A 23,372-nucleotide genomic window follows, 5' to 3' on the forward strand; every position below is an offset into this window, starting at 1 on the left:
GTAAAGACCTATTTTTCCTTTTTTTTTCTCTGTTTAATATACTTGTGTTCTTTGAAAGAATGGGGCAAAAATACGATTTAATCCAGCTTTTGTATCGTGTGTTTAAACCTAGAATTTTCCCATCTGTGAAGAAAGATTTCTGTGTGATTCTGTGTTCAAATGAGAAGATTCTCATTGGCTGACCAGATTAAATGCAGGGTCTGGTTCTGGGGTCGTTATCACACTGCTGTGTATCGTCTAAAAATGGCTGTAGTGGATCACGGTATTGCAAGACTGTATAGTGTTTGTTGCAGAGTGGTGCAATAATGCATATCGCTGTTGTCGGAAGAAAAACCTTGCATCTCCAAAATGAGAACTTTACAGCAGAAGGAATAAACTTACTTTACTTTTAATGCAAGTCAGTGGAAACAGACATTTTCACAACTCATTTTGGGTCATTTCTTTTGGTCCATTCATCATGAAATTTCCGCACAATGTATAGGACCATGAGTATTATCAAATTATGTCAAAAACTGAATCTCCAAAAACGGAGATACAAGGTTTTCTTCCGACAACAGCGATATTGTAGCATCATCGTTGAGTAAGACACAGGAGAGGCCATGATTTCCACCACAAGATGTGTTCTTCATTAAACACCAGGGCAAAAAGACATACAGAGCACTGAACTTGTGGGGGAAGTCACCACCAGCCGCAGGCTTCACCCTGATGGAAGACCAACACCCAACACAAACAAAACCTGCACCCCAACCCAGAACACAAAGCAAAACAACACAAATAACACATCACACATATTTACAATAACAAACAGCAACATATAAACGTCCCCTTTTTAATAGGGCACGCACCTACCATGAGCCTCCACGCGTGGCTGCTCACATGGCCATGCTTTCCAAACCTCTGGGAACCATGCTAACTTTAGTTAAATTTCACATTCTTTTCAGAATTTTTGTTAATTTTATTATATATATTTTTTAAATTGAGCAAATTGCTCCTTAATGTCAAAAAAGCTCGAGTTGAAACGTCACTCATGTAGCTTCCTAATTGCAATTTTCAGCCAAGAACTGGCATCTTCAGCTGCAAAGGGGATGCAAACATTGATCCGGGGGGCACATCATGTTATCATTTAAACTGAAATACAGTAACTAAGGTGCCTGTACAATCTAGGGCTTGAAAACGTGACTCAGTGGAAACCTGGCGTTCAATGATGGCACATTTAAGTGTTGTTTTTTTTGTGAAATCCACTTTGTGAACATGAGAGGTGGTGGTGACGTTGTGAAGGGTTGTGGATGTGGTTGTTCTAGTGATCAATGACACTCTACTTTCCCAACAGCCTGTTGAATCACACTGATATCTGAAAGGAAAATGCATCGAAACAGCAAAGAATTAATGTTTCACAGTTTCTAGAATGGAATGTTTCAGTGGCAAATAGCGCAGATGTGAAACTGGCTGGGAAAATGCAGGTTTGTTTACTTGATCTCCTTTAACAGTACAAAGATGCTAATTTGAGCTGCAAACTGACTACAGCTTAGTAAGTAAACTAAGAGAATGAGGTAGTACCACAGAAAAGGCTGAAACAAAACATTTACATGAACTAAGCACGGTTTCTTCCAAGTTAAGGAAGAAAAAACAGAAGTGCAGAAGGTTAAATAGAGCGTGACTGAGTGACTGAGAAACGAGGTGTGAATGAGTGTAATGAGTGTAATGGGATGTTTACCTTGGTATTTGCCTGAAGAGGTGAATTCAGTTATTTTCAGGGAGCTTTGCTTCTTATATTGTTCCATGTATAGACCATGAATGTTCATCTTTCTAATGCTTTGTTTATCTTTCTCTTACTCTTCAGTACTTTTGAGATTTTGTATCTAAAATGGAAAGTGCAAATGTGTAAATATCAACTTTTGTAAGTATTTTTCTTGCCAGCATTTGGGATAATCTCATGTCTTTTCTTGGGCGATGTGTGGGGGCTGTGGCGAGCGGCCCTTTGTCATGTAACGACCCCCAATGGTTAGGCTATCTTGACACCTGGTTATCTATACCTCCAAATCTAGCAACAGGGGAGACTGTACATTCCTGGGTGGACCTCAACATCTCGATTTTAATTACAAAGGTAGAGGCAGCCGGGCATCAAGTGGCGGTGGGGAACTTTTGGGGTCGTTGAGACAAAGAGACAACTGGTCTAAGCAGACTCACTTGGTGGGAAGACGCTCGTTCATTAAACTTCTTTTTCCTCAAGTCTTCACTCCTGTTTTTCTTCAAGAAACAAACGCTTGCCAGCAGAAGTCAACAGCTGTCATATAAAGCAGTGTAGAAGGGCTCATAGTGCTCCATGGCATTTAACAATACGTACTAACTGTAGATGGCCTTGCGTTGTTCATTGGAGTTTAACAGTACACACATTCTGGGCTCCCAAGTGCCGCAACCTTCTAAACATTAACTCGCTTACCAGGAGACTACAAATTTAATCCCTGATGCTGCTACAGCCATCCTTGGCTGGGAATCCAAGAGAACACAGATGGTCTCGATCTCTGGGTGGGCAGGATGGTCCTCGTCTACCCCCATCACTCAGCGTGATGCTAATCAGCGCAGGTGTCTGTTAGCTGTCTTAACAGATCTTGCAGTTGGCACTTCCTTCCAAGCTTGTTCAGCTTTCAAGTGATGTAGCATTAGCGGGAGTATGCAGGTCCCTGGTGGTATCTGTGACCGGGGGATTCTTAACTCTCATAGTGGGTGAAATTGGATGCGTCAAATTGATGCAGCAGGTGGGTTGGTGGGCAAAGAAACAATACACTGTGGCTGTAGAAGGCCTTATAGTGTTCAATGGCATTCAACCATCCACACTGGCGGTAGAAGGCCTTGCATGTTTGGTGTTTACCAATACATACTGGCTGTAGAAGGCTTAGCAGTATTGAGTTGTGTTTAAAAACACATACTAGCTGAACAAGGCTTAGAAACGCTTAGTGGTATAAAACAATACATACTGTTACAATACATTATAGAAGGCAACACAGCTTTTGAATGGCATTTAACAATACGCAAAAAGCTAAGCAAGCTAGTTAAAGACAAGGAGCCTTAAACTTAAGCATCTACTAACACTCTTAAAATAAAATATTACCAAAATTTTTACTTTCTTATTAGCGATAGTTCATCAGTAATACTTCACTTGTAACAAAATTGGTCAGGCAGCTTGTATTCAGTTGTGGTTACTTGGGCAATATTAGAATGTAAATGCTTAGGAAGCGGAGGCACCTGGACTTTGCACGTCAGACCAAGTGAGGCAGACGGCTGCAACAAGTGGAAGACGTTGTTAGTGAGGTTTCCTGTAGAGTCTGTAGCACTGTAGAGTCCTGGCAGACAGAGTGTAAGTGTCAGCAGAGATGGCGTTTTCTCTCCAGCACGCACTCGCCCTGTTGTTCCTCTGTAACAGCTGCACTTCAGGTACGTCTGCTTCAGCACCACTACCAGACTTTTAATAGATAATCAGGGACGAAATGATATGAACAGTTCCTATTAGGACATTAGTGGCAAATAATAAATGAGCACTTTTAGTTTCACTATGGGACATGAGGTCTCAGACTGACTCGCATCTCAACTCTGTGCTTGATGCCTTACGACTTGTGAAAAAAAATCCAAGCAGAACTGATTGAATTAGAGCAGCTAATCTTAATTTGAAACACGAATATGAACTTTAGTCTTGGCGAGTGCACACATGTGTGACATGTAACCTACCGACCAGATCAGATAAGCAGACAGACTGTGAGTAATGTCTTCAAAAAATAGGAAGATAGTCAGTAAGCTGTTTTTTGCTGGAATAGCTGGTCATTGAGCATTGCTGCTTTTGGAGCAAAATCTGTTATCTCCAAAATGGAAATCTTACAGGAGAATGAAAACAAAGATAAAAAGATTTTTGTCACAAGATTTTCCCCCCCAAGTACTTTGGACCATTTCTATTAGTTGGTTCATTGTGAACTTTGGATTTTCAAAAAATGAAAGGGCAGATTTGAAGATACAAGGTAGAGGTCTGCACTCCCACAGGACCTGATACAATAAATAGTGATGAATATAATCATTCTCAAGCAACCAATCACGTAAACAACAGGCAGACCTTATTATAACTTAAAGAGGCGGTTTTATGTAATTCATGACAAAACTGTAGTTAAACATTCTGTGCTGCAGACAGATTTCCCTGTTGGTCTACCAGGCTTTTGTCTAATCAGATGTCAGAATGCTTTCCAGGATAAACAAATATGCCATGTACATTAAGAAATTATATTTCTATTGAACAGCATGACTGAAGAGACCATTTATCTGTCTGGAAACAGGAATGTCTGTATGTCTTTCACAGTGCTCAGCACTACAAATACTATATTTGTATAATGTATTTGTGATTAGAATGTGGATGTGTACAGGACTGAACAGGCGGGAGCGGGATCGAATCTCACGGGAGTGGGTGGGAGTGGGGCTGAAAAAACAGACTTCTAATACAAGGCAATAATATGCTGGTTTTGCTGGTGACCAGCATACCAGCATCCAAAACATAACATAGCATCATATCTCCAAAATTCTAACTTTGCAGGAGAAGGAAAACATCCTTAATTTATTATGGAAGTTTGGACCAATTCTGTCTGTTTAACGCTGAATTTTGATGCAATATAAATAAGCATTATGGTACAGTTGTAGTTAAACAGTTGTCTTCCTTTATGCAGTGAGGAAGGCTCACTCAGCTTTGAGTTTAATGTTTGAAGTGTGCACTGCTCTTAATGAGCCGTCCTGTCCTGCAGCCTCAGCTTCAAATAAAGAGCCTTTCATTCGAGATGATGTACAGAATGAGGCGCTAACAGTGAATGTGGTGTTTGAAGGAATGAAGCTGGATATTAGTTTCACTAACCAGTCTTCCAGCTAACTGGAACCTATGAAAGTTTCAGCTTGGATTAGTTGCTTTGCTAGATGGCTTAGCTTACATTCTATATAAACTGCAGCCAAATGTTTCAAGCTGTTTAGCTTCTTTCTTATAAACACAATATTTATTGCATGTAGCACTTCAGTTCTGTCCTTCAGACTGAAGGATTTTCTATAATAAAAGGCTCATTTTTTGAAGCTGACAGGCGTTTAGTAGTGTTCACTTTTGCAGGATGCAAAGCGTCCAGCTAATAATAAGTCTAAGCTAAAAATAAGCTAAAATAAAGCTACTAAAGACTTAAAAGTAAGTCTGACTGCGACACACACACACACACACACACACACACACACACACACACACACACACACACACACACACACATTCTACAGCTCTTCTGGAGATGTTTAAAAGCACTCCTTTTAAGCAACTCCAGAAGTTCCTTCTTATACACTCAAAACAAATAAAATGTTGGTTATAAAATGTCAAGTGGTTCTAAATAACCATGTTAAGTAGCTTCCAATACACAGTGTCAGTTGAGTAACTTTGTGAATTTGAATAAATGACAAACAACTGAGTGAAATAAATGTTCCACTAATTAAACTACACTCTGAAAAAATGGTTCTTCAGTAAAGACAGTGGTTCCATACAGAACGACTTGCATTCTTAAATGGTTCTTTGCATGGTGAAATGGTTCCTCAGATCAGGAATGTGGTTTTGTGTTGTAAAAATGGTTCTGTATAGCACCGAAAAAAGGGTTCTTCTGTTCTACACAAGCTTAACATCATAACAATAGCCATGCCCTTTTTGGTGCTTTATAGAACCATTTTCAAACAGGTTCTACAGAGGAACATTTACAACACATTTTCAGTCAATCTGAAGAACTGCCTCAAATCATTCTTTGAGTAGTTCTATATAGATGAACCACTGAAAAAACTTTTTTTGGAAGGTAGAAAAAGCAACATTAGTCAAAAACTTTCAATTAGATCCGCAAAGTTTAGTTGTTACTACTGAGCTGGCTTAGAATCACACTCAGCAGTACACTATAAAAAACGATGCAGCTTTTAAACTTAAAGTAAGTAATCAGGTCAACTTGAAATGTTGAGTTCACTGCACTTCAAATATGTTAAAACATGTCAAATACAAATTTGCCTCAAAATTAAAAGTTCAATGAACTAGAAATGTACTTTTTTTTAAGTTTAAAAGCTGCGTAACTATTCCACGCCCTGCGATGGACTGGCGACCTGTCCAGGATGTACTCTGCCTTCCACCTGATGACAGCTGGGATAGGCTCCAGCACTTCTCCAGAAGGAGAAGCGTCTTAGAAGATGTGTGTGTAACTTTTTCACTGTGTACAGGGTGTGGGAATCTCACCTTTTCAGCCATCATCACTGTGGCTCGGTGGTTAAGCGTGTGGTATAAGAAAGATTTACATAGTGGAAGGTAAGTCAGGGGAAAAAACACAGACAGGATGAGTCAAACAAGTAAAACAGTATGCAAATACAGTCACAAAAAGCCTGTGGGAAAGGCTGCATTTTACTCAACAAGATCACACAGACCAAACAAAGACTAATGAAGGAAAGCTGGCAACTGACTGAATTTCACTGAAACGGCACAACTGACCCACATTGTAAAAATAGCTTGTCGGATCAACCTAAAAACATTTCATGTGGTAACATTGTCACGTGGTTTATTTCATTTAATGTATTGAGATCAAATGAATTGTTTTGATTGGAATTAAACTAGTTCAGCTGCTTGTTACCATACGAAGTATTTTTTGTAGGTTGAGCTGTTCAGACGTTTTTTACAGTGTAAATACATTTATTAAGTAATATCAAAGAGAAAGTCATTAAAACCAACAGCAGAGTGATTTCATGTTGTTTGAACGTGGATATAATGTTTTTATTATTATTATTATTATTATTATTATTGTTATTATTGTTATTATTATTATTATTATTATTATTATTGTTATTATTATTAAGAAGTAGTAAAAGTTTTGAACACATTGTATAGCATGTGTCTTAAAATGAATAACTGTAAAGCATTACTCCTTTAGCAAAGTCACCCTGAGGAACCATTTAAATAGTAAATGAGTTCAATAACTAAATTACTAAGCATTTTTCCATAGACAGCTTTTTCATCACTGCAGTGAACCCCGGAGTACACGCCAAATAAAGATGGTTCTTTAGTAAAGAAAATGATTCTCTATAGCACCAAAAAGGGTTCTTTTATTGTTACCAGCTTGACATTGCTATGATTGAAAACCCTTTTTTGGTCCTAAATAGAACCCCTTTCAAAAAAGTTCTATATAGAACCATCTACAGCACATTCTCCCTCAATCTGAAGAACCATTTCATGATGCAAAGAACCCTTTAACCATGCGAAGAGCCTAGTGAGTGTTCATGGCTCCATATAGAAACATTTTCTTTAGTAAGGAACCTTGAAGAACCATCATTTTAAGAGTATAGAGCTGGGCAATAGGACAATATGCATCATTATTGTGATAAACTACATCACAAAATGTCACAATATGCTTTCTTAACTTATCATGTGTATCTGCAGTATTTAAACACTTTGCAACTGCTTGTGTGATTAAAAAATTCAAATTTAATGAATGGAATGAATGAATGAATGAATGAACCCTGAAGTCCCTGTGGTTACTGAATAAGAAGCTGTAGTATGCAGTAAGCCTGGGATTTCAAAGGGTTCAAAGTTTTTGGTAGTATTTTCACAACGTTGGCTTTCTTTGCCTGCTCTAACTTATCAGATATCTGAAAAATAAATATTGTAAATCATATAAAAAGTGCTGACGTATCGTGGTATGTCATTTTGCCAAATCACAAACCTCTTCCCTGGGGTTATATAATAAACCATAAATCTTTAGGCCATGAGAAGGGACCCATTTAGGCAGAGTGTAATAATGTCTTTTTCCTCTAATGAAACAGTGCAACGCATTTAATGATTTGTAAATTTTGGAATATTCTGGAAGTTTCTGACTTGTACATCGTTAAAAGAACACAGTATGTCAACAATTATGCATTGAAATCATACATTTCTCTGTGTAGATTCTGCATGTGCTTGTGTGTGATTGCCGTGTGCGTGTGCTGACTGCGCGACTCTGATTGTGAATGTGAGACACTCATAAACTCAACAATCTGTCTAATCTGACTCCTAATCTGAAACCTTCACTCATACAAGACTTCATCCGCAGAATGCCCTTCATGATAAAAATCAGTCTGACACTATCTGATGGACAATGCCGTGTGGCTGCACATTCAATTGTAGAAGAATAAATTCTTCAGAACGTTTTCGTCACAAGGCAGATGCTCTGCACCGCAAACCGCACAATGAGGCAGAGCGCTTAACTCACACGAAAAGGGTGCAGAGAGGCGAAGTGGCAAGTGGACACATACTTGTCTTAGTTGCACACAAACCACACACATGCGAACACATACACCATCATAACCAACGCCCCAAAATAGGTGAACATCCGCAGGTAGAGCGGTCACAATCATAACATTTAACTGATGACTGTCATATTAATAACCATAATTAACAACTTGTCTTTTCTTGTTCAATGAATGCCGCTATTACAGTACAGCCCTGAAGTGGACAAATTGCCTGATTAGATCTATGCTTACTTACACTTAATAAAGATGGTTCTGCGAGGGTTCTTTAATAAAGAATACGGACCCACAGGCTTGACATCTTAACTATGGAAGGACCCCTTTTGGTGTCATATAGAATGCTTTTCAAACAGGTTCCTCTAATGCAAAAAACCCCAAAGGGTTTGCTGAATGTGCATTTTCTTTACTAAAGAACCCTTGAAGAACCATCTTTTAGTGTGCCCTTGTTGTACTGTTGAGTTAATACTGCATACGCACTCACAGAAACGTCTTCAGTTCCTTGCACTTACAGTTTTTCACGAGAGGGAAAATATATCGCTGTTGTCAGAAGAAAACCTTGCATCTCCAATTTTGTCGTTTTTCAGTTTTTCACATCATTTGAAAATGCCTGTTGCCCCTTACACTGTGTGTAGATTTCATGACGAATAAACCAAAAGAAATGGCCAAAATAACTTGGAAAAACGTCTAGTTTTATTGATTTACATTATAAGTAAAATGCTAAAGGCTTTTCTCTTATTTAGACAGTTAACAAATAAACATTAAAACAATAAAACAATAAACTCAGCGCTGCCTTCAAAATATGGTGTATATATATATATATTATATGTATGTATTTCTAATATTTAACAGTGTCCACTTGGCTTTTGAGAGAACCTCAGAAGTAAAGTAGTGAGATTATTTTTCCAAGATGTAATCTGTAATCTCATTACATTTTGAGAGAAGTTATTGGTAACTTGTAATGGATTACTTTATGTAATTCCTGCACCATTGCTTATGATGTTAGGGTGAATGCTTGTAGGATTGAATCACTCGGGATCCCTTTAAAGTAGTATCATCAAGCACTTACTGCCCCCCCCCCATATCAGGAGCTAAGCTGGCTCCATGAGTGGGAGCCTAATAAGAGTACATTTCTAGTGGGATTGAGTCACTTTTGACCGACGCTTGAGTTGGGTGAACTCGTTGAGATTCAGCAGTTAAAGAAATGACCTTAAATTAGTTTTGACCGCTTTCATTTTTACAGTAGACTGTTCAGTGAACTTTGTACTTTTTTGCAACACAAAGAAAAACAACTACAACTTGAATAAATATGAAATTATCCCCAGCACTGATACTGTTTACTGTTAGGGGAGACTGCAGCAGTAGAACTGTTCTTCCACTGACGCTAATCGTACACAGTTCGCATTTAAAATGCTATGATTTTTAGAGTTTATTTTAACTTGTGTCTTTTTCGTCCATCCAAGTTTTGTCTAATGTACTGTGACTAATGCTGTCCTGTGGTGAGAAGCAGCTCTAGCTGTGAGATGTGTGGTTTTAAGAATTCACACATCTTGTTAGCGCTGACTAAAAGAATGCTATACTCTCCCACGAAGAACAGAAGGGGCCAAGCTCAGAGTACAGTGGTTGTTACTGATGATTTTGGCTGGTCAGAGTCAAACACGAACTAGCTCTGCAATGTTTTCAGCTGTTTGATGCCGTCAATATTGAATGGATCGATAGTGACTCTTCTGCCTGTAAAAGACTGTCTGCACATTTACACACGAAACTTCAACGTTTAAAGAACTCAAAGGAAAAACATTCCAACACTAATGTTACCACTAACCATGCTTTGCTATCATAGTGTCCCTAGACTGCAAAAATATATTGTTTTGGCTTTTTAGGTGCAGATAAAATATTAACAGGTTTTTTTTTTTTTTTTTTCTTTCATTAGAAAAATATGTGTTTTTATCTGCAAGAGTTGGTGAGACGGTTACTGTCAACTGCACCAATCCTGACCAGAATGTGCCGCAGGATGGAGTGTACATGTATCACCAGCTGGACACAGATGAAAAGAAAGTGACCTACTTGTATAAAGACGGCACGTTCACCCCCAGAGAACCTTTCAAAAACCGATTGGAGACAAACAAAAAGCTGGACACCTTTGCTGTGTCCATCTTAAATTTGAGCATATCGGACACTGGAGTTTATTGGTGTGTGTTTAATAAAGAGGACAAGAACTATGACAGCAAAGAGAAGACTCTGTTGGTGGTATCAGGTAAGCACAGTTGCTCTGTCTTTGTTTCCATAATATGATGGCAAAAACTGTGAAATATGCATTATTTAGAAAGTTATTATTGGCCTTTAGAGTTAGAGTAATCCAGAAAGATTAGGGTTAATCCGAACCCAAAACAGGCCTTGAGTTGCCTGTTTTTTATGCATCCTATAATTGCATTAAAGCAACACTATAGTGAGGAAGTACTGACCCTACATTAGATTACCTTATAAGACAGAGCTTGAGTTTCGCAGAATGTTCCTGTGGACACTTTGTCAGATGTACAGTTATAGACTGCAGCTCATGTGTTGATGCACAGTTTGTGTTTGCAACCCTCTTGAACCTAATTAGAGGTCAATTTCTGACCACAGAGCTGCTCTTGGCTGCATATTTTGGGTGGCATACTGCTTTCAACTTAGCAGTGACACGAGCCTGCTGTCGAGTTGTGTAACATAGCAGCATTTAAAAGCAGGTAAACCGCTCACAATGAGTGTGTTTACATGCACTCTATAATCCGATCACAGTCAGATTTCTGCAGTTATCTGATTATTCATTCACTCTTACTACTCTTTCCGATTTCTCTGTCTGTGCACATGCGAGAACAGACTGCGGTACCAGAAATAAGCAAGCAGCGCTACTGCGAGATGCAGTAAAACATTTTTGGACTGATGCTGAAACAAACTACATGCTTGATGAAATGAAGGATTTAAAAATTCTTCATCTTCTAGATGACGTATATTTACCTTTTCAGGTAAAGTGGTGCGATGTTTGAGTTTGCGTTACGTCTATGTCACGTCTTCATTTTTGAGTTCATTGGCTGGTAGCAAAGCAGAAATCTGATTACTGCCTGACTCGTGTAGACCATTCAAGTGCATGTAAACATGTTGATCGGATTACTGACGAAATCTGATTTTCTGCATTTATTGGACTATTGAGTGCATGTAGATATTCAGTGAGAGCTTGCCAGGCTACAGTACAGCCTCCACACTGTTACAACTAAAAGCCCCAAAGTAAACGATCAGAACTACATATCCCCACATACACATTTATAACAGATATAGCCAATCTTTGCTGGTCTACTTTGTGGTCAGAAGCGAATTTGACACTTTTCACACATTATTTTTATTTTGATGAATATGTAGGTTGGAAAGCTTGTCTGGCTCGAACAACACAGAGCTGTACTGAATGTATAAGACATGCAATACAATAACACCGAGTTACAACAAGTAACTTTACAGACAGTCTGTTAAATGTAACCCCACCCATTGGTGTGAGCTGCCACATCACTTTCGGCTGAATTGTTTATAAACAGCAGAAGCTGCAAAGCTTGTGCTTTTTTTTTATTTGTAGCAGAGATATTAAACTATTAATCTTCCTCAAATACTTCTGGAATCATTTAGCAAAAAACAAAATGCAGTTTTGCCCCGTTCTCCATGACTATCTACCTGTATTGATTGATTGACTGGCTTATTGTTTCATTGATCTGTATAGTTATGAAAACAGTACATGTTGCATGACAAATGTATTCCTCAAGTAATAGTTTGCATATTTTAAGTAAACTGAAGTAATGAATCAATGTGAGAATTGATTAGAAGAATAGATAACACTATTATTAGCCTATCAGCCTATTTGCTCTGGCTGAACTGACCAGTGTGCATGTTCTTTACTACAGGAAACGAAAACTGTGCAAATGAAGAAAAGAAGAAGGAGAACAACACTCTGACTCTGATCATCGTCAGTGTTGGAGCATCTTTTCTTATGATGTTTGCCACCATCATTCTGCTGTTGATAATACCGAAGGTCTGTATATCTCCCACACAAGCACGGTTTCATGTCATTTAACAATACATTCCAGGTGTAGAAGGCCAAGCAGCGTTTGATAGCACTTAACAATACATAGTGGACATAGACGGCCAAGCAGCGTTTGATAGCACTTAACAATACATAGTGGACGTAGAAGGCCAAGCAGCGTTTGATAGCATTTGACAATAAATAGTGGACATAGAAGGCCAAGCAGCGTTTGATAGCATTTGACAATACATAGTGGATGTAGAAGGCCAAGCAGCGTTTGATAGCATTTGACAATAAATAGTGGACATAGAAGGCCAAGCAGCGTTTGATAGCATTTGACAATACATAGTGGATGTAGAAGGCCAAGCAGCGTTTGATAGCATTTGACAGCATTTGACAATACATAGTGGACGTAGACGGCCAAGCAGTGTTTGATAGCATTTGACAGCATTTGACAATACATAGTGGACGTAGACGGCCAAGCAGTGTTTGATAGCATTTGACAATACATAGTGGACGTAGACGGCCAAGCAGTGTTTGATACCATTTGACAATACATAGTGAACGTAGACGGCCAAGCAGTATTTGATAGCATTTGACAATACATAGTGGACGTAGACGGCCAAGCAGCGTTTGATAGCATTTGACAGCATTTGACAATACATAGTGGACGTAGACGGCCAAGCAGCGTTTGATAGCATTTGACAACACATACTGGACGTAGACAGCCAAGCAGCGTTTGATGGCATTTGACAGCATTTGACAATACATAGTGGACGTAGACGGCCAAGCAGCGTTTGATAGCATTTGACAACACATACTGGACATAGACGGCCAAGCAGCGTTTGATAGCATTTGACAATACATAGTGGACATAGAAGGCCAAGCAGCGTTTGATAGCATTTGACAATAAATAGTGGACATAGAAGGCCAAGCAGCGTTTGATAGCATTTGACAATACATAGTGGATGTAGAAGGCCAAGCAGCGTTTGATAGCATTTGACAGCATTTGACAATACATAGTGGACGTAGACGGCCAAGCAGTGTTTGATAGCATTTGACAGCATTTGACAATACATAGTGGACGTAGACGGCCAAGCAGTGTTTGATAGCATTTGACAATACATAGTGGACGTAGACGGCCAAGCAGTGTTTGATACCATTTGACAATACATAGTGAACGTAGACGGCCAAGCAGTGTTTGATAGCATTTGACAATACATAGTGGACGTAGACGGCCAAGCAGCGTTTGATAGCATTTGACAGCATTTGACAATACATAGTGGACGTAGACGGCCAAGCAGCGTTTGATAGCATTTGACAACACATACTGGACGTAGACAGCCAAGCAGCGTTTGATGGCATTTGACAGCATTTGACAATACATAGTGGACGTAGACGGCCAAGCAGCGTTTGATAGCATTTGACAACACATACTGGACATAGACGGCCAAGCAGCGTTTGATAGCATTTGACAATACATAGTGGACATAGAAGGCCAAGCAGCGTTTGATAGCATTTGACAATACATAGTGGACGTAGAAGGCCAAGCAGCGCTTGATGGCATTTATCAATACATACTGGATGTAGAAAGCCAAGCAGCGTTTGATAGCATTTGACAGCATTTGACAATACATAGTGGACGTAGACGGCCAAGCAGTGTTTGATAGCATTTGACAATACATAGTGGACGTAGACGGCCAAGCAGCGTTTGATAGCATTTGACAACACATACTGGACGTAGACAGCCAAGCAGCGTTTGATAGCATTTGACAGCATTTGACAATACATAGTGGACGTAGACGGCCAAGCAGTGTTTGATAGCATTTGACAATACATAGTGGACGTAGAAGGCCAAGCAGCGTTTGATAGCATTTGACAATACATAGTGGATGTAGAAGGCCAAGCAGCGTTTGATAGCATTTGACAATACATAGTGGACGTAGAAGGCCAAGCAGCGTTTGATAGCATTTGACAATACATACTGGACGTAGAAGGCCAAGCAACGTTTGATAGCATTTGACAATACATACTGGACGTAGAAGGCCAAGCAACGTTTGATAGCATTTGACAATACATAGTGGACGTAAAAGGCCAAGCAGCGTTTGATAGCATTTGACAATACATACTGGACGTAGAAGGCCAAGCAGCGTTTGATAGCATTTGACAATACATACTGGACGTAGAAGGCCAAGCAGCGTTTGATAGCATTTGACAATACATACTGGACGTAGAAGGCCAAGCAGCGTTTGATAGCATTTGACAATACATACTGGACGTAGAAGGCCAAGCAGCGTTTGATAGCATTTGACAATACATACTGGACGTAGACGGCCAAGCAGCGTTTGATACCATTTGACAATACATAGTGGACGTAGAAGGCCAAGCAGCGTTTGATAGCATTTGACAAATCATACTGGACGTAGAAGGCCAAGCAGCGTTTGATAGCATTTGACAATACATACTGGACGTAGAAGGCCAAGCAGCGTTTGATAGCATTTGACAATACATAGTGGACGTAGAAGGCCAAGCAGCGTTTGATAGCATTTGACAATACATACTGGACGTAGACGGCCAAGCAGCGTTTGATGGCATTTATCAATACATACTGGATGTAGAAAGCCAAGCAACGTTTGATAGCATTTAATAATACATACTGGCTCGGTCGGACTCTCTTCTCCAGTACCCCTGCATAGACCTTACCGGGTAGGCTGAGAAGTGTGATCCCCCGATAGTTGGAACACACCCTCCGGTCCCCTTTCTTAAAAAGCGGGACCACCATCCCAGTCTGCCATTCCAGGGGGACCGCCCCAGATGTCGACGTGATGTTGCAGAGGCGTGTCAGCCAGGACAGCCCTACAACATCCAGATCTCTCCATACTCTCAGGTATTCCGGGCAGATCTAATCCACCCCCGGTGCTCTGCCACCAAGGAGTTTTCCAACTACCTTGGTTACCTCAGCCAAGTGATGGACAGACCCTCACTCAGATCTCCAAGCTCTGCCTCCTTTAGGGAAGGATCGTTGGTGGGATTGAGAAGATCGTTGAAGTATTTCTTCCACCGTCCAACGACATCCTCAGTCGAAGTCAGCAGCCCCAAAGTCCCACTATATACAGTGTTGGTTGGGAACCACTTTCCTCTCCTGAGGCACCTGACAGTTTGCCAGAACCTTCTCTGTGCCTGTCGATAGTCTTTCTCCATGGCCTCACCAAACTCCTCCCACACCCGAGTTTTTGCCTCAGCAACCGCAGAAGCCTCCAGAGTCCCACAAGCCAACCAGGCCCGATAGGACTCTTTCTTCAGATGGCTTCCTTTACCTGAGGTGTCCACCAACAGGTTCAGGGATTGCCGCCACGACAGGCAGCTATGACTTTGCGGCCACAGCTCCGATCGGCTGCATCGACAATGGAGGCACGGAACAGGGCACACTCGGACTCGACGTCACTGGCCTCCCTCGGTATGCAGTCGAAGCTTTGTCAGATGTGGGAGTTGAAGATCTTTCTGGTAGGTTCCTCTGCCAGACGTTCCCAACAGACCCTCACAGCTTGTTTGGGTTTGCCAGGTCTGTCCAGTATTTTCCCCCGCCATCTGATCCAACTCACCACTAGGTGGTGATTGGTTGACAGCTCCGCTCCTCTCTTCACCCGGGTGTCCAAAACACATGGTTGCAAATCCAATGACACAACTATGAAGTCGATCAACGAACTGCGGCCATAAGGTGTCCTGATGCCACGTGCACTTATGCACACCTTTGTATTCGAACATGGTGTTTGTTATGGACAGACTGTGGTGAGCACAGAACTCCCATAACAAAACACCACTCAGGATCAAGTTGGGGAGGTTGTTCCTCCGAACCACGCTCTTCCAGGTCTCCCTGTCATTGCCCACATGAGCGTTGAAGTCACCCAGCAAGATAATGGAGTCCCCGTAGGGGGCACTTTCCAGTACCCCCTCCAGGGTCTCCAAGAAGGCCGGACCCTCTGAACTGCCATTCGGTGCATAAGCACAGACAATAGTCAGACCCCGTTCCCCGACCCGAAGGCGCAGGGAAATAACCCTCTCGTCCACCGGAGAAAACCCCAATGTACAGGCACATGGCCTTGTTTCTGTTTTCTTGTAGCTAAAGTCTTTCTGCATCCAAAAATATCTGTGACAGTTTCAGTGTTCTAAAAAGCTCAGTCGTGCTGCCACATCAGAGGGTTTTCCTGTACCACTGCACATCAACCACCCTCAGCTGATTCCTCTCTGACTTTCCCGGTAAAGCTGTTGTTTGTGTATTGTTAAATGCAATCATAATGCCAGACCTTTTATAAGCGGTATATATTGTTAAATTACAAGTCCTCGAGAGAGGGGCTCTGGAACAGATTTTTGATGGAAAACCCTCTGATGTGGCAGCACTCTGAACAACTGAGCTTTTTAGAACACTGAAACTGTCACCGATATTTCTGGATGCAGAAAGACTTTAGCTACAAGAAAACAGTAACAAGGTGATGTGCTCAGCATGACAGAGACAAGCTAGACTAACAGGAGGACATCACTACAGGCCTGAAGTGACACTAACTTTGTTAAAAGATAAACATGAGAATGTAAAAAAGTACTGGAACATAAAGTGGACGTTTTTGGTAAAAACACTTAGACTGGCTGTAAACGGCCTGTGTGTGTCATTTTTTCTTTAACGCTTTTCTGAAAGTGAGCGCAGGCTGTCTTCCTCTAAGCTGGTGTAAGTCAGAGCAGGGGAAATCCACATACATGTTTTGTGTGCGTATGTATGTATTTTTCTGGTGTTTTGAGTTTAAGTGTGAGAGTTTTGTGTGTGTTTTCTCCACAGATGAAGCGATGCTGTGAGCATGGAAACTTTGCACCCCCTCGCCGTGCTAAAGACGGAGTGTATGAGGATATGCGGGGACGCCGTCATCCTGCAGCACACACACTCATCAACCCTGCGTACCAGACCAGCACCATGCATGCACACAAACCATTTACTGAATCCCCGTATGAACGTGCTGATCCCACTTTCCGTCCCCAGTGATGTTTTGTTGATTATTTAAGTGAAAATAAGTTTACACATCCTCTGCTGAAACTTAGTTAGCACTCAGTTTTAGTGCAGTTTTAGAGTTTAACATAGTAAAAAATATAAAATACAAAAATTTTTTCACAGGTCACATTTTATGTTATTTTTCCCCCCAATATGTTATCTTGTGCATTAAAGTGTGCAGAAGTGTGTTCTCTGTAGAGGATATGTAACTTATTTACCTTATAAATTCAACAAAAATCATGGAACTGACCAAACTATTCATATCTGTTTTAAGAAATTTGGACAATTAAGGATCTTTTAACCATAGCTGTCTTAAAATTACCCCAAAATCTGAAATCTTTAAACATTTTAGCCTCTTTTGGATATTGAATTGCTAAAAATTTTAAAAAGCTGATATATTCATTTGAGCAACAGATGCATTACACGACCATGACCCAGAAGGATAAGCGGCTTAGAAGGTGTGTGTGTGTGCATTGCACGATTTGTTGAGAGGGGCTTTTATTATGACATGTTGCAGCCCAATGGAGAAGCGACTGTATTGTTATGGTTAAATACATATTTTTTTAATTACGTAGATGTTAAAAATGTTAAAAACTTCAAACAAAAGCTCATAGTGCACGCTTCGTAGGTTACACCTATTTTATAATTAACTAAATATCTGTTTTTCCTTTAACTTTTCCCAAACTCTGAATCTGACCCCTAATCCTGGCCCTAGTTTTAATCTCAACCCAAAACCCAGTCATAATGCTAGTCCTGAAACTGCTGATACCATTTGTTAATAGTTTGAGCCTTTGGTGATAATCTATAGGGGACTATCTAAATAAAGCCAGACTCAAAGCTGTCACATTCTCTACAACACAGATAAAGACTTCAGTGCTTGAAGAATGATGGACAGAAAAACAGCTCTTTCTTTTGCAGTAGCCATAAAATACAGTTTCCACCTGTTTTTGAGCTGTTTTTGTGCACTAGTGTCTATATATATATATATATATATATATATATATATATATATATATATATATATAAGACCCCTCACCCCTCCCCTTTCACCCATCATTGCTTGCTAGCGGCTCAACACAGACGCAAAACATTTGTAACAGTTTCCTTGTTAATCTAATAACAAACGAAAAATGCTTTTTTCAATACCTCAGTTAAAAATATCCAAGCTTAGTTCCATTCTGTTGGCAGAAAGGCCCCTAGGGCCCCTGCGGAAAGCGGTTAAAGGAACTCATGCAACTGGAATGTGTTTTTCCGACATGAAAAGATCTTTTACAAACACAAACCCCTTCGTTTAGTTTGATCATTCATTTAACAAGATGACCTTTAACTACTGAAAGTGGTTAAAAGCACTGCACTTTAGGAGATTAAAGTTTGATCTACATACTAATCAATTAATGTCGTGTGCCGTCCACAATACCAGGCACACATGATAGGGCTGGGCTGTTTGATCGGTTCCAGAAACAAAAGACTACCCAAAATGCCCCAAACCCATTCAAAGAAAAACGCACTGTCCCTTGACGGTCCCGTAGTTCAGTATCTCCAGTGACTTTTAGTGTTACAAATATCATATTCTTGTTATAAGCTAAAACAGAGAATGGTTGCCAGAGATGAGGCACAAGCACTGAGATATAGAAAAAAACAAAACTGCTGGCAGTGTACAGCAGCACTTAGCTTAGCGACTAACACTGCTACCTTATATGCGAATCAGTATCATGTAATCATTAGCTAGGCTACAAAGCATGCATATTTAGAGTGTTAGCATGTCTGCAAACATCTATAGGAACGACATTATAAGGCTGAAAATACAGATTTGTGCAAATTATCGCTGTTCCGTACTTTTTCCAGATATCGTGTGTGATGATATTACTGACCCCTCGCCAGACAGTAGCAGCAGAGGTAACAATGTAGCATCTGTTTATAACAAAAGTGTTCTAACCCAGGAGCTGTTTTAACTGTGTTAAAAATCCATAGCTAGTTTTATTTTGAATTTATCTGCTATTTCATAAATAGTGAACTAACATTTTCATAACGCACTTGCAAATTTGTAACAATAAATTGCTAATTATTTTTATAACTTTGCAACTAATTGTTTCATTACCTGTTTTTAAACAGCAGCTGTTTTTAATAACTCACCATCAATTGATATTTGAGTAGTGAGCAATATATATATATATGTGTGTGTGTGTGTGTGTATAAAATTCAGCCCACTAGCTAATTGTTTTAAGAATTGATGTAAATTGTCTCATTAATATAGAAAAGATGAACATATTTGAATTATATAAATTTGCACTTTTAAATTTTTAATTATATAAATGCAGCACTTTATCCCCTTGTTATGTTATGTTATATATATATATATATATATATATATATATATATTATTCTTTATTATGGGCCTGCATCCAAATATGCTGTGGTTTTTTTCCTCAGAAATGTTTTGTCAGATACCTATAAATTGTTCTGATCTGTTATGAATTACTTTTCAATTACTCCCAGTGGTAACACCAAAATATTAAATTCTGACTTAAAAACAAATGAATTTTACAGTGTATGATAATAAATGAGCTCCAAGTTATTTTTATAGAAACTTACATTTTTATGTATAGCTTTTGCACTGATTTATTCAATGTTCTGTCTAAATAAAAGAGTAAAGAATAAAAAAAACAACAAAAAAGAAAACGCATTTCTATCTTGGCTTGTATTCTTGTGTACACTCACAGAGCACTTTATTAGGAACACCAAGAATGAGAAAAACGTGGTCTCAGTAATTTTGACTGTGGCATAATTGTTGGTGCCAGATGGGCTGGTTTGAGTATTTTTATGTCTGCTGATCTCTTGAGATTTTCACACACAGAGTCTCTAGAGTTACTCAGAAAGGAGCAATAAAGAACAAACATCTAGTGAGTGGCAGTTCTGCAGATAGTCAAGCCTTGTGGATGAGTGAGGTCAGTGGGGAATGGCAAGACTGGTTCAAGCTGACAGAAAGGCTGATGTAATTCATGTGACCATTCTGTACAATTGTGACAAGCAGAAAAGCATCTCAGAATCCATTACATGTTGAACCTAGAGGTGGATGGGCTACAACAGCAGAAGACCACCACTTCTGTCAGCAAACAAAAGCAAGCAGAAAACAGCCTGGTGTGATAAATCTCTGCTGAGACATACAGATGGTAGGGTTAGAAATCAGTGACTTGTGTAAACAGCCCAGGCTGGTGGAGGTGGTGTAATGGGGTGAGGAATGTTTTCTGGGCACAATGTGGTTTTGTTAATACCAATCAATCATCACTAGAGTGCCACAGCCTGTTTGAGTATTGTTTCTGACCATGTTGATGGCTTTGTCCAGCGTAATAATGCACCATGCCACAAAGCAAAAGTCTCAAACTGTTATGAACATGACTTAGCTTACCAGTCACTGGATCCAAATCCTGGAAAATACCTTTGGGATGTGGTAGAACAGGAGATTCATAGCCAGTGATGCCTTTATAAACATGCACCAAAATCTCAAAGGAATGTTTCCAACAGCTTGAAGAACTGAGGCTGCGATGAGAGCGAAGGGAGGCCCTGTCCAGCATTAGAGTAGTGTTCCTAATGAACTGTAGAGTATTGGTTTATATATGCAGTGTAGCACTCACAAATAAAATAATTACCATTGATATTCAAAACTGACCCAGCTGATTTTCACTTTAATTTCTATTATTATTATTCTAGAATTGGGCAAAATTTTTGACTGTCTTGCAAAAATCTTATTTAGTTGATCAACAAAACTGACATTTCCACTGTTTGTATTTTCCTGTAAATTGTCTTTTGTTGCCGTTTATTAAATTAAAGTGGAAATATTAATGCATACTTTGAAAAAGGCATCTATTCAATCATAAAATGTACAATCATTAGCTGAAAACAAGTGGATATCCGTGTCACTGAATTAAAAAGCCTGTAATGTAGTGCGGCTGCAGACATAAAATCATGTCTTACGCAATAAGATAAAAACACACAGTTGGCATAACCACAAGTGCTATGAGTACCACTTGATTAGTCACATAGTCGTGCTACAGCAAGAAAGCAAACAAGCAAAATGTATTTATATAGCGCTTTTTACAACAGGTGTTGTCACAAAGCAGCTTTACAGAACAATCATTATTACAGAAAGAAAAGAAAAGAAAATCCTGGTCCGAGCCCCCATGAGCAAGCCAGCGGCGATGGTGGCAGGGATAAACATCCTAAAGAGGAAGAAACCTTGAGAGGAACCAAGACTCAGAAGGGGAACCCGTCCTCCTACGGTCGACACTGGATAGCAAACATTATTAGTGTAACTTATTATAGTACAAAGGGAAAAAGAAAAGCAGTGATTAACTTGATTCATTTATGATTATGCAGCAGCAGCATCTGAGGGTGAGGATTTCACAGCGTTGTAAAGCAAGAAGCTCAGTGGTGGTCAAGCCAGTCCAGAAGGCTGGTGAGCAGCGGCACCCGATCAAGGCAGAAGAGGCAACAGCATCAGACGCACAAGATGGGCAGCTATTCAGCTCGACAGAGAAAGGAAAGACAGTCAGTTCTGTAAAGAGTGACTGACCACAGATCCCAGTATAACAGAGCAGCAGAGACTCTGTCAGGTCTAGATCTGTCAGGAAAGACTAATTACCAAAGGCTCCACTATACAAGTAAGTTTTTAGCCTAGACTTAAAGACTGAGGATGTGTCTGAGTCCCGAACATTAACAGGAAGATTATTCCAGAGATGGGGGGCTTTGTATGAGAAAGCTCTCCCCCCTGATGTAACTTTATTAATTCTAGGTACCAGTAGTAAACCAGCACCTTGTGATCTAAGTAGGCGTGATGGTTCATAGTGGGAGAGAAGCTCACTCAGGTACTGAGGGGCGAGCCCGTTTAGAGCTTTATAGGTCAATAATAGAATTTTATAATCAATGCGAAATTTAACTGGTAACCAGTGCAGGGTTGATAAAACTGGGCTGATGTAGTCGAACTTTCTGGTTCTTGTGAGACTCTGGCTGCAGCATTCTGGACCAGCTGAAGCTTGTTGAGGCTTTTGCTGGGACATCCAGACAGCAGGGCAATACAATAATCTAGCCTTGAAGTAATAAATGCATGAACTAGTTTTTCTGTGTCCTGTAGAGATAATGAATTTCTTAATTTAGCAATATTGCGGAGATGCAGGAAGGCTGTTCTAGTGATATTAGTTATATGTGCATCGAAGGACAGATCAGCATCTATCACAACACCCAGATTTTTAACAGATGAGCTTGATGCAACTGAGAGATTGTTAAGTTTGAGTGTTAAGTTAGGCAGTTTGTTTCTAGCTGCTTTTGGACCAAGAAGGAGGACCTCTGTTTTATCGGAGTTAAGTAGCAGAAAGTTCTTTTATGTCTTACACAGTCCTCGATCTTGTCAAGTTTAATTTTATCATCCGGTTTGCTTGATATATATAACTGAGTGTCATCAGCATAGCAGTGGAAATGTATGCCGTGTTTACTGACAATGGTGTCTAATGTTAGCATATATATTGTGAGTAATATAGGTCCTAAAACAGAGCCTTGTGGAACACCATACTTTACTTTTACAAGGACAGATGATTCACCCTGTACATTAATGAGCTGGTAGTGATCAGTGAGGTAAGACCTGAACCATGAAAGAGCTGTTCCTGTTACCCCTACAAGGTTTTCTAGTCTATCTAGTAAGATAGCATGGTCTATTGTGTCAAATGCTGCACTAAGGTCAAGGAGGACTTTCTGTACTGTGATGAGGGCTAAAACCAGACTGAAATTTTTGAAACTTGGTGAACAGTGCCATCACTTATTTAACCCCTTAAAAGGCCTATTACATACTAAGGCTTATTATTCAGTAATTACAGGGACTTCCGTGCAAACAAGCTGAGCTTTTCTTAGATTATAGAAGTGTGTAATAAAACATTGTGCCTGCCGGAAGGCCCTGGCCATTTAAATGCTTAAGTGTTTGAAACCCATTCTATATGCTCCTAAACAAGA

At 39.8% G+C, this 23,372-nt stretch overlaps 1 protein-coding gene across 1 annotated transcript; it reads left to right on the top strand.

The window, feature by feature from the left end:
• Nucleotides 1–3,314: 3,314 nt before the first annotated feature.
• LOC108441888 lies at nucleotides 3,315–20,058 on the top strand. The gene is made up of 4 exons (XM_017721637.2): nucleotides 3,315–3,432; nucleotides 10,229–10,552; nucleotides 12,222–12,349; nucleotides 17,169–20,058. The coding sequence occupies exons 1-4, from the start codon at nucleotides 3,372–3,374 to the stop codon at nucleotides 17,367–17,369; spliced, it is 714 nt and encodes a 237-aa protein (XP_017577126.1). The 5' UTR covers nucleotides 3,315–3,371; the 3' UTR covers nucleotides 17,370–20,058.
• Nucleotides 20,059–23,372: the final 3,314 nt, after the last annotated feature.

This window comes from Pygocentrus nattereri, chromosome 30 (genome assembly GCF_015220715.1).
Source record: "Pygocentrus nattereri isolate fPygNat1 chromosome 30, fPygNat1.pri, whole genome shotgun sequence".
NCBI lineage: Eukaryota > Metazoa > Chordata > Actinopteri > Characiformes > Serrasalmidae > Pygocentrus > Pygocentrus nattereri.

Bases quoted from the DNA above. Each gene is read 5' to 3' on its own strand.
- LOC108441888 (XM_017721637.2), top strand. From the start codon at position 3,372: ATGGCGTTTTCTCTCCAGCACGCACTCGCCCTGTTGTTCCTCTGTAAC. The intron at 3,433-10,228 runs GTACGTCTGCTT...TTCTTTCATTAG, and splicing joins CTGTAACAGCTGCACTTCAG to AAAAATATGTGTTTTTATCT. The intron at 12,350-17,168 runs GTCTGTATATCT...TTTTCTCCACAG, and splicing joins TGCTGTTGATAATACCGAAG to ATGAAGCGATGCTGTGAGCA.